Source organism: Bos grunniens, chromosome 10 (assembly GCF_055505025.1).
Source record: "Bos grunniens cultivar Pamir isolate PY7600 chromosome 10, Bosgru_T2T1.0, whole genome shotgun sequence".
NCBI classification, from domain to species: domain Eukaryota; kingdom Metazoa; phylum Chordata; class Mammalia; order Artiodactyla; family Bovidae; genus Bos; species Bos grunniens.
In genome coordinates, this window is record NC_141174.1 from 68,135,684 (window position 1) to 68,152,143 (window position 16,460).

General features: G+C 46.2%; 1 protein-coding gene and 1 long non-coding RNA gene across 3 annotated transcripts; one reads left to right on the forward strand and one right to left on the reverse strand.

Moving 5' to 3' along the window:
• Positions 1-75: 75 nt before the first annotated feature.
• Positions 76-15,848, reverse strand: THBS1 (thrombospondin 1). Of its 2 annotated transcripts, none has more exons than XM_086321951.1 (22): positions 15,717-15,848; positions 15,063-15,158; positions 14,219-14,778; positions 13,212-13,287; positions 12,720-12,919; positions 12,484-12,606; positions 11,371-11,464; positions 9,790-9,963; positions 9,298-9,474; positions 8,824-8,997; positions 8,464-8,591; positions 8,208-8,360; positions 7,584-7,802; positions 6,978-7,085; positions 6,283-6,442; positions 6,014-6,132; positions 4,185-4,419; positions 3,769-3,996; positions 3,329-3,600; positions 2,816-2,913; positions 2,572-2,711; positions 76-2,180 (listed from the first exon to the last, which is right to left on the reverse strand). In XM_086321951.1, exons 2-22 carry the CDS (start codon positions 15,127-15,129, stop codon positions 2,173-2,175), a joined length of 3,513 nt encoding a protein of 1,170 aa, XP_086178077.1. In that variant the 5' UTR covers positions 15,130-15,158; positions 15,717-15,848; the 3' UTR covers positions 76-2,172. The 2 variants fall into 2 exon arrangements, with proteins under 2 accessions (XP_086178077.1, XP_086178076.1); XM_086321950.1 differs by having other exon boundaries at positions 9,790-9,966.
• On the forward strand, positions 8,949-10,936 carry LOC147364776 (uncharacterized). The gene is made up of 2 exons (XR_015134958.1): positions 8,949-9,106; positions 9,614-10,936. It is a non-coding gene; the product is annotated as an uncharacterized LOC147364776 (long non-coding RNA).
• Positions 15,849-16,460: the final 612 nt, after the last annotated feature.

A 16,460-nucleotide genomic window follows, 5' to 3' on the forward strand; every position in this document is an offset into this window, starting at 1 on the left:
TATTGGCTTAAGGATACAGTTTACCCATACCTCATAACATAAGGCCAGAGATCAAATAAACACGGATACAGTAAGTATAAATATAAATTTCCATATGATTTATTGTTGTTCCTTGTACATAAGAAACAGTAATATACAACTTACACTGCTTTAGAATGTAAAATGGATAAAAATGTGTACAAAAAAGCACATTCCTAGAAAAGTATTGGCAAATAGTAAAAACAGGGAGGAGGGTAACAAGCAAAAAACAAATCAACAAAACAAAAAACGAACAATTCTTCAATTCAGTGTGCAAACATTTTATAAAAATAGAAATACTAACTCTACAGGCAGTATTTCCTGATAAATTATTTAAATAGCATATCTACACAATCTGAGATATCTATTCCAAAGGCATTGAGAAAATAATTTATAAAAATAAAGCAACGGTATACAAGATGATAGAAAAAAAACAACTTTCAGAAAACGTATATAACATTTCAATGCTATTTCCTTACTGGGAATACTTTTCTGCAAAGAATTTTTATACTATGTACAACATTGATTTTTTTTTTTTTTTTTTAGGTACTACAGTAGCTTTAAGTTTGTTAGACACTTAAACTCTTTCTGTTTGATCCCAAAATTCTTTACTCAGTCACACAACAAATGAGGTAATATTTGTATACAAGTTTCACCTTTGTCATTTTTTTCTTTTGGAAAAAGGCAAAAATAATAAATGTAGATGCTTTTCATCTCCCTGGAAATAGGCACAAGGGATGGGATAAGACAGTATTAATGGCCTCTTGGCTTTCTTTGCAAACTAAAAACACTTGCAAATGGACAACCAAGTAATTCCACTTGGGAAAAAAAAAGGAAAAAAGAATTCCAAATCATTCAGTCTAAGCACAAGGTGAAGAGCAGCTTGCTATGCTGGTTTCCTTGTGCCATTCCTGTGAAAGATTTGCTGATCAATCTCAACTACCTGCTCTCAAACACTTTCCATATGAAACTAGATTCCAGGTAGAACAGAGTTAATAAATAATCTGTATTTACAATCTTACAGTCATAATGACTTGTAGCAAAGATGATATGGATAGTCCTTACGCTTCTTCCTGTTCCATGAATAGTCTTTCAGACAGATCCCCCAGAATAAGTAAAAAATAAATAGTTTACATTGTAAAGTGTTTGTTTAAAACACTAAAAACTACAGTCCAAAAGAGACAACTGGAAAACTCCATGATGTTCAGGAAAAAAAGAGAAAAAAGGAATGTCTTAGTTGATAATTTTGTGCCTTTCTAACCATAAAAATACAAGCACGGCTGCCCGTCCCTTGGGAGACAGCCTGGTGCTCGCTGAGATGGTGGGTATTCTTATTTTGCTGCTACATCTGCAGAAGCTACATCTGGAATACAACTGACAATTTCAATAGAACCAAGCTGCAGCAGCTGGCCCTGCCTTGTGTCGGTTTAACTCCGACTCCCTGTTCTGGTCACTACAGGTGATGTGTTAAGGGGTGGAAATCTGGGAGGAAGTCCAGAAGCCAGTCTTTTCCTTCCTTCCCTGCTCCTATTTAAGTGCCTATTTATGTGGGTTAATCAGCTAACACCGGTCAGCATCACGAAATCCAGCAATAGTCTTTCAATCCCCTGAAAATGATTTAGTACCAAAAATGTAACAGTTCCTCCATATTTTCTTCATACAATCGTCTCTTGGGTATGCATCCTCCCCTTTGGGCTTTGGCCCCCCCGCCCCCCCCATTCCAGAGGGAGTAGGTCAGGGCTGGTTTTGTTTGTCAATTCTAGTGAGTCCTCCCTTCTCTCACATGCCTGAAAACATTTTGGAGTCCACTGCTCAGAGCTGGCCTCACAGTCGCATTCTGCTCTGACAAAAGCAGAGTGGGACAGGCACCTTCCAACCAAAGGATGTGGATGCTTTTGCTTTTGCAAAAGCCAACCAAAGTCATTGTTTGTCTCCTTGGAAGATTCTTCTCAGTCAGAGGCTGAATGCAGGGTCTGATTTGGAAAATTGCATTTTCTTGAGGCAAGTCACATGTTCTAGGAGTCCACACTCATGCAAGCAGAGAGCAAAGGCAGGCAGCGAGGCGCGATCCTGGGGGTTTTCTAAAGCCCATGGTTCCAGAAGGTGCAATACCAGCATTGGTTATGATCAGTCTTTTGATCAACAGTTTGATGATTAGGAGTCTGTGAAATAAATATATAAACACATAAATATATCAACTAATTCACTGAGGCACTGTCATCTTAATATCCACTAATACATTAACAACCTTGGCACAGCTCTACTTTTATAATGGCAAAGGTATATTTTGAGATTGGTAGTTTATAAAATTACACATTAATGTGTTTGAACACCATTGCGAGGTGTTTGATATAGCATAACCTTCCAGAACTTATGCTCTGCTTTCTAAGGCTTTCATTATTTCATTTTTTTATCACTGTGTCTTCAACAGCAAGATAGAAACAACCCTGTGTCTTACACAGCCTTTATCTCAGCCTCTTGCATGACCGACGTTCTTGATACTGGTCTGAACTAGGGATTTCACCTACATATTCACTGTCATTTTGCTCCTACCTCTGCATTCATATTTCAGGTCGGAGAAGAACACCATTTCTTGAGAGAAGACGAACAAGCCTAGCCGCCCACCAGCATAGGTTTTGTCATAGATGGGTCCTGAGTCAGCCATGATTTTCTTCCCTTCATACATTACCACTCTGCGGGAAAAAAGGAAATCACCTTAGTGCCACCCCTTACCTTTGGTCCCCTCCTCCCTGCCTGTCAGTATGACTTAAGGGATATTTAATCAGAGCAATCCTACCTGATGAAACCTGTCTTTGGCCTGTGGCTCAGATGCCATCTGTAGGCAGTGAAATCTTTCCAGCCAATGTGACGAGGGTCATGCCACAGTGTGCGCACCTGGAGGAAAAGGAAAAGCAAAGGTTGAAACAGCTTCGTTATAAGATTTATGGTAGATTCCATGAAATGGAATGGTACTTGAAATGGTACTTGAAAAGGTACTGAGTTGACCTAAACTAGAGGGCTGCAATGTAGGATTTTTTTCCCCAAGGGCTTTATTGGCTATGTAACCTTGAATGTGCATATCAGCAAAGAGAAGGGACGTTGACATTTTTGTTTGTTTGAAGAGGCTAAAACAAACAGTTTTAGCCTTTTGATTTCAAGTGAGCTACCCTCTCAGACGCTAGGATGGTTTTTGCAATGCAGAGCTTAATGCTACAGTTGGTGATGCTGGGAACGTGATGTCTAAGACTCCCTGGTGGGAGGCTTGGCCAAACACAGCCTCCCTTCCCCTCCTGCAGGGTGCTGTTCTCACCTGGCCAGAGGTGTTTCCTGTGTGCCACAGGGCATTCCGCAGGTGCTCGCCAGGCCCCGTGGTGGAGTTTACAACCTTCACGGAAAGTCCAGAGTACCCCTGAGCCCTTGTGGGGTTGGTGTCCCAGTAGGACTGAGTGACTTGCTTCCACATCACAACATAGAAGCGGCTGCTGGACTGGTAGCCAAACACAAAGCCGGCATAGTCGTCGTCCCTCTCGGTGTTGATGAAGAAGGTGCCACTGAAGTCCACGGCGTTAAATTCGTCATAACCTGGAAGAGGAGGCCACACCCAGGTTAAAACCTGCAGCCTTCAGGAGGTTCTCTGTCACATTCCCAGCCATTTTTAGCACGCATGGGGACACATGCAACTGCCTGCTTTTACATTGGCTTCTTTCCCCGGTACACACTGGCCTTTCGTTTGAAGAACTCTCTACTCACCTACAGCAAGTCCAGGGTCACAGTTGACAGTCTGGACGAGTTCTTTACCCTGATGGCGTACAACCCAGTTAGGGTCATTCTGGGATGTCCCTTTGGGATCTAGAGGAATCATCTGGAATCGGCGGAAATCAGTCTCACTGATATCAACATTTTCGGGACAGATGTCATCAATGTCTGGCACCTTGTCCTGGTCAAAATCATCTTTGCAAGCATCACCTCGACCATCACCTAAAGGCAGAAAGGCAAGAGTTCAGTGAAATTCCAAAATATCATTACTGGTGCTAGAAATTCCCTGTCTTGTCAAAGTTAACATTCAGTCTCTTCATCCTCAAATGTATTCAGCTTTGTTTTTATTTCCTCAATCCAGACAGCCATGGTTTCAGTTACTCGCTTTAAAGGTGGCTCCAGTGACTCACCATCAGAGTCCTTCTGGTCAGGATTGGGCACCAGCCTGCAGTTGTCCCGGTCATCAGGAATGCCATCATTGTCGTCATCATGGTCACAGGCATCGCCTTTGCCATCCTTGTCATGGTCAGCCTGGTTGGCGTTGGGCACGTAGGGACAGTTGTCCAGATTGTTCTGGTGGCCGTCTTCATCAATATCCTGATTGTTGTCACAGGTGTCTCCAATGCGGTCCGAGTCAGAGTCCAGCTGAAAGAGCCAGAGGGTGAGTTGGAATGTGAATCGCTGATGCTAAAGAAAACTTACGGAGATTCTCCAGTGTCTGATAAGACCAGTGAGGTTTCACATCTATATCAACAAATCTTAAATGTTTTATTCTTGATCCTTGTATGTATTAGACAGTTTTTAAAGGGATATTTGAAAGTTCTTTTAAAATAGAAAACTTTCTAAATAAAATTAAATAGAAAGCATCATTTCATCACTAAGGATAGAATGCCATATTAACTACTTATATCTTAATAGATGAATTGAATGCTCTGGGTACAATTTATGTTCTATTCAAATTTTCAGTTAGGAAATTGTTGACACATCAACTTCTACTCCAGGTCATTAAATCATGGCAACATGCGCTGCTTTTCATACATACTGGGTAACCTGTATGGTGGGATAAATCATTTTCTTCTCTTTTCGGTATTTGGTTTTACACATCTAGTCCAAAAGGATTGTCCAGTGTTGGCTCAGGTAAAATCAAAATTCTAATTTTTTTCAAAACCATATTTCTCAGAGTACCTTTTTTACCTTATTCATTACGTATGGAATGCTTACAGATTATTTATACAGAAATTACAATTTTGCTTGCCAGTATTTATGCTCTTTGCCATTAAGATTTTTACATGATGAATTGTTATAAATTTTATTATCATCTGAAGAACCAACACCTTATCCAGGGAGGTTAAATGGCACTGAGGTTTAATTTACAGTAAGACTCAAATTCAAAACAGATGACCCTCAATGCCTTTTGATCAAGAATGCTATCCCAAATCATTCATGCTTTCCTCTATTTCCCCAAAGCAGTTCATCCTGGTGCTTTTTGTTTTAGAGAAAGTCGTAGAGCAAATAGTAGGAGAGTTTCTGGATTCCTCCAGAAATTAGCTGGCTTTATCATTTCTTGAATCTTTTAAAAAATATTTGCATTTATAAAAAGGTGGTTTCTAAATTTCCAGAATAATGGCTTTTAGGGGAAATAAAAAGCCCTAAGTTTCACACCGAGAAAATAATGATGAGCGATTATACCAGAAAAGAAACACCTTCAGACATGGAACTTGTTCTGGCTATGTCTGTTTGCAGCACTCCATAGCACCGGTACAGAATTATGTGTTTGCAATGCCAAAACACTTGAAGAATGACAAAGAAATCCCTGGATTTCTTTTCTTGCAGTCAGATTATATCGTGAGCCATGAAAATGGCTGTGTATCTTGCTTAGGGATATTTTCTTCCATCTCTTAGTTTCAGACATGATTAATATTTCTGTACAGTTGTCAGTCACAGATTTCTGCTTTGTATAATTTATCTTAACAATGGTAGATTCCACTGAGCAAATCATGTGGGCTTCTTATAGAGGATAAGATTGAAGTTACAAGACTGTCATGCTAAAGACCTATGGAACTCTGCAAAGAGCTTAGGTCAGGCAAACTGTTCACATGAAAATGCTGTAATTGGCTATGAGATCACTGATAGCTGTGGTAGTGAAAGTTTTTGAACTTAAACTCTTCTATTTTTAAAAGTGGTTTAGAAAGGGATATTCTAACAGTTTACTGAAAGATTCTGAAAGGAGTCTACGTACCTGGTCTGGATTGTGTTCCAGGGGGCAGTTGTCACACTGATCACCAACCCCGTCCATGTCAGTGTCTTTCTGGTCCACATTGTAGACATACTGGCAGTTGTCCCGTTCATTGAGGATACCTGCAGAGAACACGGGACAGATAAGAGCTGGAATCTTTAGCCTCAGCTGTTTCAACCAGACTGCACACTAACAGCCAGCGCTGTTCAAGGCTGAGAGCTGAATGCCATCACAGCTGCCTACGGGCTGGCTGGAATCAGGTAGCGCCTTACCGTCCCCATCAATGTCAGCTGCGCAGGCGTCTCCTTCCCCATTGTTATCTGTGTCAGCCTGGTCTGGGTTGTGGTTGTAGGGGCAGTTGTCACAGCGGTCTCCCACGTCATCTCTGTCATAGTCGTACTGGGCTGGGTTGTAATGGAATGGACAGTTGTCCTGCCAAGAGAAGAAGCGGAGCATTGTACAACTTGGTCCATGAAACTAGCCTCAAATCACATGCATAATATATATAAAACTGTGAAAATCTGCAACAGTCATTTTCTACTTGGTGGATATACTAAGTCCCCTGTAAAATGATCACTGCAAAAGTTAAAAGCCAGGACATAATGAATGAAAAATGAATTTCTGTTGGTTATGAGTCAGTGAGATGTAAATAGAAACTCAACATCTCCATTCTCAGTGCAAGCAGAGAAAACCTTACTGTGACCTAAAGACATTTGAAACCAATATGGGGAGCAAAGTGTCATTTGCTCACACATAGTAACTTTTTGCTCCAACTAGGGGAAAGGCAAGCTGTGATGAAAAATAAAACCCTCATTTAAAAATTCTCTTGGCAACATTTATATCTTAAAACTACAGAATCACAATGAATAATTTCTGATGACTAGATATCAGTAATTTTGTTGAATCTTAAGGGTTACAGGCTGTTGCTGAACACAAATACTGAAAGAGGAATGGAAAACAATTTTACCCTGTCATCTGGAATCTTATCATTGTCATCGTCATCATCGCAGGCATCGCCGATTCCATCCTTGTCATAGTCTTCCTGCCCTGAGTTGGGAAGGTTGGGGCAATTGTCCTGGAAAGAGAAGACACATTGCAGCTGCAGTTTGCAAGCCTTTTGCTCAGCTCATGCACTAAAGCGTGCACCGAAACACTGCAGACAGAACTGAATGCTACTTTGTGACAGCAAGTATTTTCAATGGGAAGACAAAAAAGTTTGCTTGGAGGATCTATACACACACACACACACACACACACACACACATACACGCACACACACACATACAAACACTTTGTATAAATGTTCTAAACTTTATATATACTGGGAACATGGGTCATGCTCTGCTGGCATTTGGTAGAGAAATGAACTTTTTTTGGACAACATAATCGACTGTGGAACACAATTGCCCAAAGGGCCTGTCCCATTCATGTTCTTGGCATGAAGTGACTTAATAAGAATTAGTGTTCCTCTGCCTTTGGATGATTTGATCTTTCAGTTCCATTCCCCAAGTTTAAGCAATTCCTCAGCTCATCCCCTTGATATGGTTTCTGGAGGCGGGTGAGGGCGGGCTACCTTTCTGCAGTGGTAAGTTGCGTTGGCCACGCACAGCAGGTCCTCATTGGGCCAGCCGTCCAGGTCTGTGTCCTCCCCGCAGATGATGCCGTTGCCGGCGTAGCCAGGCTTGCACTCGCAGCGGTACATGGGGTCACTGTAGTGGCCCAGGTAGTTGCACTTGGCGTTCTTGTTGCAGTCGTGTGTCCCGTCTGTGCAGGGGTTTCGGGGCTTGCATACCTGAAGGCACAACATTCTCAAGTTAAGGCAGAGCCTTGGAGGGTCCCCAGCTCCCCACTGCATCTGGACAGAGATCCATGGGAAGAGTGCGAGTCCTCCCCATCCTCCCCTGGGAATGTCGATGCCAGGTTATAGGCTGACATGGCTTTATGTGTGTTTTCCTTGAACTTGCACATCACCCTGGCACTTACAAATCCATCCACTCACAACTCACTCCAGAGCAGCATGGTCAAATGTGATGGACCAATTTTCTCTGCTGGATGAACAATTCATTTTCTAGTCCTGTTTCTAAAAGCCAGATTGACACTCACCCCCTTCCCTACTTTCCCTGAAGGGTGTGAGAGGACATTCCCTGCATTCATGCCCCCCCACCCCACTCCCATCTACTAGTCCTCTCTGCTCTACCTGCTTGTTGGCGGTGGCATGTTCCACGCCCCGGCCAAAGGGCTGCGAGCCAGTGAAGCGCGGTGGGCAGGGCAGGCAGTTGTAGCCAGGGTCTGTGTTCTCACACCTGTGCTCTCCATTGTGGTTGAAGCAGGCATCAGGGACTTCTTTGCACTGTGGAAGAAACAGGTTTGTTCATGTTTAGAGAATACTGCCACAAGAAGTGACCAAGGCAGATGAGATGCTTTCCTAGGTCTGGTAGCTCCCAGCTCCTCACCTCATCAACGTCTTTGCACTCGACTCCATCTCCACTATAGCCTGGGGGACAGGCACCACACTTCCAGCTGCCATCAGGGTAGCTGGTACACTGGACACCAGCAAAGCAGGGATTGGACAGGCATCCGTCTGAGATAAGAGTGACAGGCAAATGTGGGTCTCAGCTGCTGTTACTGCCATTCTGGTCACTTTAAATGGGGGTATAATATTGTAAGGTCTGTGTAACTGCTAACTTTTGAGATTATGTTGTCCATCTGGCATTTTAATCAAACCACTCAGGACCATCCAAACTGAACCCCCATGAAAGCTGACCATGCCATTAAGTGGTTTTGTCCTGGGCTGCCTGGGCTGTGTGGCTTACCAATGGGACAGTCCTGCTTGTTGCAGATCTGGTTTTCTGTCACATCACCAACGCAGTCCTTGCCTCCAAACTGGGGTGTGGGGTTGTTGCAGAGCCGGCTACGTTTCTGTACCCCTCCTCCACAGGTGACAGAACAGATGTCCCATGGTGACCAAGGTCCCCAGCCTCCATTGACTGTAAGAAAATGACCACAGGCCAAAGCTAAGACCAATTTTCAAACACTTTACCTTCATAGGAGACTCTCCTGAGTGTGTTCAAGAAACCTCCATGACCCTGACACATGGTAAGGACGTCTGGGAAGAGGGTGAGTCTGAAATGGTTCTATTTGTCGTTAGAAGAAGCTGCTGTGCCCTGCAGGGCTGTGCTTCTGTTTGTTTCTCTAGGAGGCAACCTCCCCCCATCCGTGACTCATGGATGCCAGGCAGCCAGCGGGATGGAGCTGCCAGCATCATGCCAGGGGATGCATGCACTTACTGGGGCAGGAGTCTTTCTGGCAGGCTTTGGTCTCCCGGGCTTTGCCCTCACACGGCTTCCCATTCATCTGGGGGCTGGGGGAGTTGCAGAGCCGGATCCTTGTGATCACACCGTCTCCACATGTTACGGAGCAAGATGACCATGGGGACCAGTGGCTCCAGCCGCCATCCTGTTTAACTAAAGGACAAACCTGATGGTTATATGGTGCTTCCCACAAGCCAAGCTCTATGTTAACTCTTTAAATGCATCCTCTAAACCAAATCTTCAAACTCGCCAAACTAAAAATCTTTAAACTATTTTTACCCCCAATTTACAGATAAGGAAAGAGCCTCAGAGAGGACAAGCTGTGCTCAGGGGTGCACAGATAAGGCAGAGAACTGGGATTAGATCAGAGCCTAGAACCTGTGCCCTCAACCTCTGTGCTCTGGAGTTGCTATTGGTGACAACAAGGACACGTCAGGTCTCTACATCCCCAAGTGGCCAAACACTTACATCTCTTGTCACACTCCTGGATGTGGCAGGTCCGCGTCTGCACAGAGGAGCCCTCACATCTGTTGTTGAGGCTGTCGCAGGAGCGGCCACGCTGCTGGATTCCATTGCCACAGGTCACAGAGCAAGAGGTCCACTCAGACCACGGGGACCAGCCGTCGTCTGCAGAGTCGCTGGCTGCTGAGCAAATGGGTGCATTTAGTGTGTTATCATGAAAACAAGCTATTCTTTGGACTGCTCTGCTCAGGACTTTCTTCCCATTCCAGAGAGTGAAAAGCAATATATTTGTTAGGCCAATGGCCAAGTGGTCATTCTGTGCACAGCTTTGGGGTAATTGCATGCTTTGCCTGGGTTGGTATAGCTGAACCTTTCCCCCACATGTTTCTAGTCATCCTCGCCTCCTTCTTCCAGTCTGGATTTAAAATGAGTTTCCCTTTTTTGACTTAAGATGTCTTGGTAGGCATTTCTAGCCCCAGGCTTCCAAGAATACTTGGGTTTTAGGCAACTTATAGGAGTCACTTCTGACTTTCAGGAGAGCCCATGTGTTTGGCAGATGAATCTGAAGGCAGCGGAGCCGCTGTTGGCTCTGGCCCTGGATCAGTCATAAGGTCAGTCAGCGGGTGGCTCCTCTCACCCTAGCATTTGGGGCCTTTTCTGCACATATTTTCATAAGAGGGAAGTGTGTTTGTTTACCATCTGCCCAGGCGCCATGACTACAATCACGTTCTGTATCTGACAGGAGATAGAACTTGTTTTCTCTTGCCATCAGTTGGAAGTTTTCCTAGTAATCCCTGACTCAAAATTCAGTGCTCTGCTAGCCCCTAGCTAGCCTTGTTCCCTTTAACCCACATCTGAAGTGAATGCTGAACAGAAAGCAATGTACAAATGATTATGACAGTTCCAATGTCACTGATATCTCTGAAGGGAACTGGTTCTTCTGAGCTGTGATCCGTGTGTGTAGGAAACGGGGAGTGTGGGGGGTGTGGATGTGAAGGGTGAGTGCTACTTTCCTGTTTTATGCATCTTAGTTGTGATAAATCATTTCTATGACTTGTACTTACTACAGTGTCTCAGCAAAGTGATTAATTATACTGTCAGCAAAACCAGTACCAGACTGGGTACCATGAAACAATACAATTTCTTACAGAGCCCTGAGACTCAAACTACTATTTTTTCTTAGGTCTCCTATGCCTGTAGATAAAATGGGTAGAACTTTCAGGCCCAGTTAAGTCCATCAATTTCTCCAGTGAGCAGATTTTTCTTGACTCTAGGCCATAAGGTCAGATTCTAAATCCAGTTAACTTAAAGCTATTGCTGCTACCAATTCATCTCTTCTTTTCTCAAAGCACAGAATCATACTCAATAAACTATACTAAGGTTATTGTCTACACCATAATCCAGGGGGGTAATTAAGTTTAGTCATAATGGCATTTTTTTGGCTCTATACAGCAGACAAGCCATCAGCTAACCAGATGCTGCAGCAAGAAACTGAATGAAAACGTGACAGAGATGGGACTGGGATTCCAGCATTATGCACAATTGATCCAGTCGCTGAAGCATGGTTATGCAATCTTAGGAACTTACGCCAGCACCGTGGGCAGCATTCTCCATCTGGAACTGTGGCATTGGAGCAGGGCATGATGGGACAGGACACTTTTTTGCAGATGGTAACTGAGTTCTGCAGGGCAACAGTGAAGGAGAAATGGGTACTAAGCATATTGCAAGCAGAAGCTTACATACTGCAACATTTCAATTACAAGCTGAAATGTTGTCTGGGCTATAAACGCTCTAGTGGAATGATTTTAATAGAAGATCTGCCTGTCTTTGGCAGCCACCAGTACTGTGGAGACAGTTCTAGTGCTGCTTACTTGTCACTCCATCCCTCTAGAATTCTTCTTAATTGCCACTTAGTCACTTCTTCATGCACAGAACAGCATGAATTTATGCAATTGGAACCACCTAATATCATGAGTCAGATCTGTTACTCTGTGTCTAAAGTCAAACTCCTGAAACTCAGCCAGGACTTAAAAATTTTTTAATTACATCTTTATGGGGAAAAGAAGATCAATGAGCATCTTACTTTCTCATATATAAATATGGCTTTATATAATATTGGACAAGAATGGGGATTTAGTAAAGGTGACTCCCAAATCCAGCAATCCATGATTTGTATTTAAGCTTGACTTGCTCAATGAGCCAGTAACACCCCCCAAATCCCTCTGCCCCTGGCGTTAGGTAGCGGGTGAGCCAGAAGGACACATACGCTGCAGGCAGTACCATCTGAGGTAAATGGATAGTTCTAACGACGTTGGGCTAAGTGATTTGAACAGCAGTCAGTACCGTATTAAAGAATCTCCATGTCATAGCTGAATATGAATCAGGTTTGGGGGAGAAAAGTTCCAACTCGGTTTTACTTACCTGATATTCAACACTTAGCTTTTGAACTAAAGCAGGTAAGTTACCAAGATATTTAAATAGATATATTCTTTTAGATATTACTCTTAGCCTATGGTATAATTAAGACTTTGAAAACCTCTGAGCATTTAAACGATTTTATAGATGTCATAACTGCGTCTTAAGAAAGAGACACCACTTGGGTATCCAGCCATGGCACATGAACAGAGCCTCTGCAGCCATCTGGCTGTCTCTTCAGAGAGTGCGCCATCCGTTCGTGTCTCAGTCCGTCGAGAGCCTTACCTGGCAGCGACACTCAGTGCAGCTGTCCACCGTCCACTCGTCGCCAGTCCTGTACTGCACTCCGTTGTGGTAGCAGAGTGGGGGCCTCCTCAGCTCGTTGGCCAGCTCTTTGTTCTCTTCGGTCTAAAAGGGGGAGAAAGGTTATTAGCATCGAGCCTCACTTTCAGTCCCTCAGCATCATCGGGGATACACATGCAGGGGCTCCTGCTAACAGGGGGCGGGTGGAGGCCACTGACCACTTTGCGGATACTGTCCTGCAGCGTGGTCACGATGGTGCGTAGACCCCTGAGCTCCAGGACCATGCTGGACAGCTCGTCACATGAGATGCCACAGATGGCTTGCAGGTCCTTTGTCTTGTGGCCAATGTAGTCGGTGCGGATGGCAGGGCTGGACCCATTCACCACATTGTTGTCAAGGGTGACAAAGACACTGGTAGCTGCCAAGGAACAAAGGAACACAGTGAGGAAAGTAGGAGAGTATCTTCAAGTAGATGCTCCCACCAGCCATCCCCTGGGCATCCTAAGTGTAAAAGACATTTCATTTTGGGTGAGGGAGGCAAAAGGAGGGGACCCTTGAGTGTGGAAAACTGTTTGAGGTCACCCTTATATAAAGGTAACTATGTTACCTGGGGTAATTTTTGCACAATCACCATTGCTTAAGTTTCTCAGCTTGTTTTGGGTGGAATGCCCTCAGTTCCCCATATGCCCTAAAAACAGAGGGATACTTACAGCTGGAGCAGCCTTTGTTCCTAAGGATGTCTTCTGGTGTGGTTCCAAAGACAAACCTTACATTCTGCAGCACCCCCTGTGAGCAGAGGATATACAGTGTTTGTAGAGTGTTGGTGGGGGCTGGGGGGTCGGTGGGAGGGGGGACTGTTTACGCTAGAAGGAGCACACAACAGATGTTCTAAAATTTGAAAAGAACTCCCTTTCAAGATCACCGTGTCAAAATAACACACCAAGTAACTGTTGGTGAATTGCCAAATTCATGGGAATTGCAAAATAACTTCAAAAATCTTAATTGTCTCTTCTGCCAAGTCTGCAGTCTTTTACAAAGAATTCAGTTATCGGCCTACTTGGGGATACAGGAAATGGAATCTGATATTGAGACCGGAGGATACAATGACACTCTCCAGTGTCAAACAGTTAAATGTGGGAGTTTCAAAGCCACAGACCCAAAGATCTAGAGGTTTAAGCAAGGAAGACACTGCAGCAGCAAATAGCCACTATTTTAATCTTTTCTTTGGGATCGGTTACATCCCCATGAGGAAGCAAATAGCCAAGTGGTATTTATCCTGCTCATAAAAAGTATCCACTTCAAGCAATATTATAATTGGTGCAATGCATTTGAAATTATTTTCTTGAGAAGAGCATAAAGAGTATTTAAGGTTTGAATAGGCAGTTACAGGAAAACCATTTCTTGTTTCCTTTAGAGGTTTTCAATGTCTGACCCCTAGAACACCAGCACCAACCTCACCTTGGAACTGGTTAGAAATGTAAATTATCAGGCCGCATCCCAGACCTATTGAATCCAAAACTCTAGGGGTGGGATGCAGCAGTATACATTTTAGTAAGCTCTCCAGGTGATTCTGATGCTCCCTACTGTGTGAGAACTACTGCTTTAGTGCATAGGCAATATTTCCTATACTGGAACCCCTGCCTCTCTTGTTATCACACTCCTGGTCATAAGCTGCCTAGCAGTTGACCCCGTGGATCAGGAATCAAAGCGGCCTCACCTGGAAATTGTCATTGACACCTCCTTTGGCAATGCGGAGCCTGGCGATGCTGGCCAGGTCCCTGGTGAAGATGCTCTGGATGGGGACATCCAGCTCCGCATTCTCCATCTTCTCACAGTCGATGTACAGCTGGGCCCTGTCCTCCTGCACAAACAGGGTGATGCTCTTCCACTGGCCAGTCGCCAGGAGTGCTTCTTCCACCGACACCACATGCTGCTTCCCCTGCACGGTCAGGCTCAGGTCCAGGGTGCCCGCCTTGCCATTGGAGACCACGCTGAAGACCTGGCCAGAGTGGTCTTTCCGCTCCACAGCCAGCAGGGTACCCCGGGTCTTCTTCATTTGCCTCAGGGAGGCCAGGAGGAGGAAACCTTTCTCCGCCCGCACAGCATCCACTAGGTCTTGGAACTTCTTGTCAGGCACAGGGGGGATCAGGTTGGCATCCTCGATGCGGAAAGCTGGGCTAGAAGGGTCAGGGCCCTTCACCAGTCGGCGCCCAGAGCCCTTGCGGGCAGCTCCGGTGAGTTCAAAGATGTCAAACACACTGTTGTCTCCCCCAGACTCTGTTAGACAAGAGCAGGACACGTGGTGAGCGCTCTGGGTTGGGGGTGGGGTGGAGGCTCAGCTCTGGGGGGTGGAGGTGAGGCAGAGGGCTGGAATGAAAGCTCTTGACAGCCACTGGAGAGCTAAATAAAGGGCACGGTCAGAGGCAACCGGCATCCTGAGGTTTGGTCAGGGCTCAGGGGAGAAGCAGCTGAGAGAGGAGTGCACAGGGAGGGAAGCGCACCTGGGGTAACCCGACCTCCTCCTCTTCCCTCCCCCCACACAAGATATTATACAGACTCACCTGGAATGCGGTTGGAGCCGCAGGCATGCAACAGGAGCAGGACACCGAGTCCCCAGGCCAGCCCCATGGTGGAGCTATTTGTGCCCAGCAAGGAGCCTGCAGCAAGGAGCACAGAGCCCAGGGTCAGAGGCTGCCAAGCAGGGAGTGTGGGCAAAACCCGGCTGGCCTTGGAGCTGGGGATCCCTGGGGATCCCCCTTTGGGCCCACATTTGCTGGAAGGAGGGGCAACCGTATTTACTTTGGAGAGAGCATCAGGAAGAAAGTAAGAGTTGAGGGGAGATTACCGCTTTAAACAGGTGTTGGGGGCAAGACCAACCACTGAGGAGGGGTTTTTCCTTGAGAGTTAAGGGTAAACACTGGACCAGGAGATGTAGTTTAGGGGGGCAGGGAGGCACAGTCCTTTTCTAGAGGACTGATAGGACTCGGGGAAAAGAAAATCTTGGGGTGTCCTGGTGGGTTAGTCTGTGAACCCCAAGGCTGGAGAGGATGGCTCTGGAGCCCTTCCACAAGAAGAGTCCCCCAGAGGCTGGGAGCGATAGTATGGGGAAGGCAGAAAGTATTGAGATCCGGGGTTCCGGAGGCGCTGAAGCCTGGGAGCTCCAGGTGGCTGGCCAGGGCAGCACTCGTCCTCGGCGGCCGTCCGGGAGTCCTTACCTGTGCGGACGCGGATGCAGCGGCCGGCGGCGACAAGGGCGCAGCGACGGGATAGAGCGCTGGAGAGGCGCGGGGTGGAGGCCGTGGATTCGGAGGCTGCGGCTGGGAGAGCTCGCCAGGGTGGGCTCTCAGCGGCCGGCCCGAGTGCAGTGGCTGGCGAAGCGGAGGAGCCGCGCGCTTTTAAAGGGGCGCTCACATTCCTGGGGTTTCCTCTGACCAATGAGAGGCCGCGGGGCAGGAAGCGGGAGGGGGGCCAGTCTGGGTTCCTCTCTCCGCCCCCCGCTGCCTGGCGCACAACTTTCCAGCTAGAAGGTGGAAGGGGGGCGGCGGGGGTCGGGGCCTAGGAGCACTGGAACTTCTCAGAAAAATAGGTGCCCGCCCACGCGGCCTTGGCGTTCACGGACTCAGCACTTTGGCTCTGGCGCCGAGCGGCCCCAAGCCCTGTGCGCGCATCCCGAGCCGACAGGCCCTAGCCACCCAACCCAAGACCCTTAAGAGAGGCTTTCAGGCAAACTCGTCCCTTTGAATGCCTGCGCGATGGCTGAAGGGTGGACACTTGGGGAGCGAACCCGTTTGTACAGAAAAAAATAAGCCCAACGCGGTAAATGGGACCAAGAGGGAATCAGTAGTTGAAGGAGTTCCCTTTGGGGTACTTGTTGATCCTTGTCCATTCATCCAGGTGGGGTGGGGACCACGGGACCCGCTTAGCGCCGCGCCCCTGCCCTCGCCCCACGCCTGCCCTCC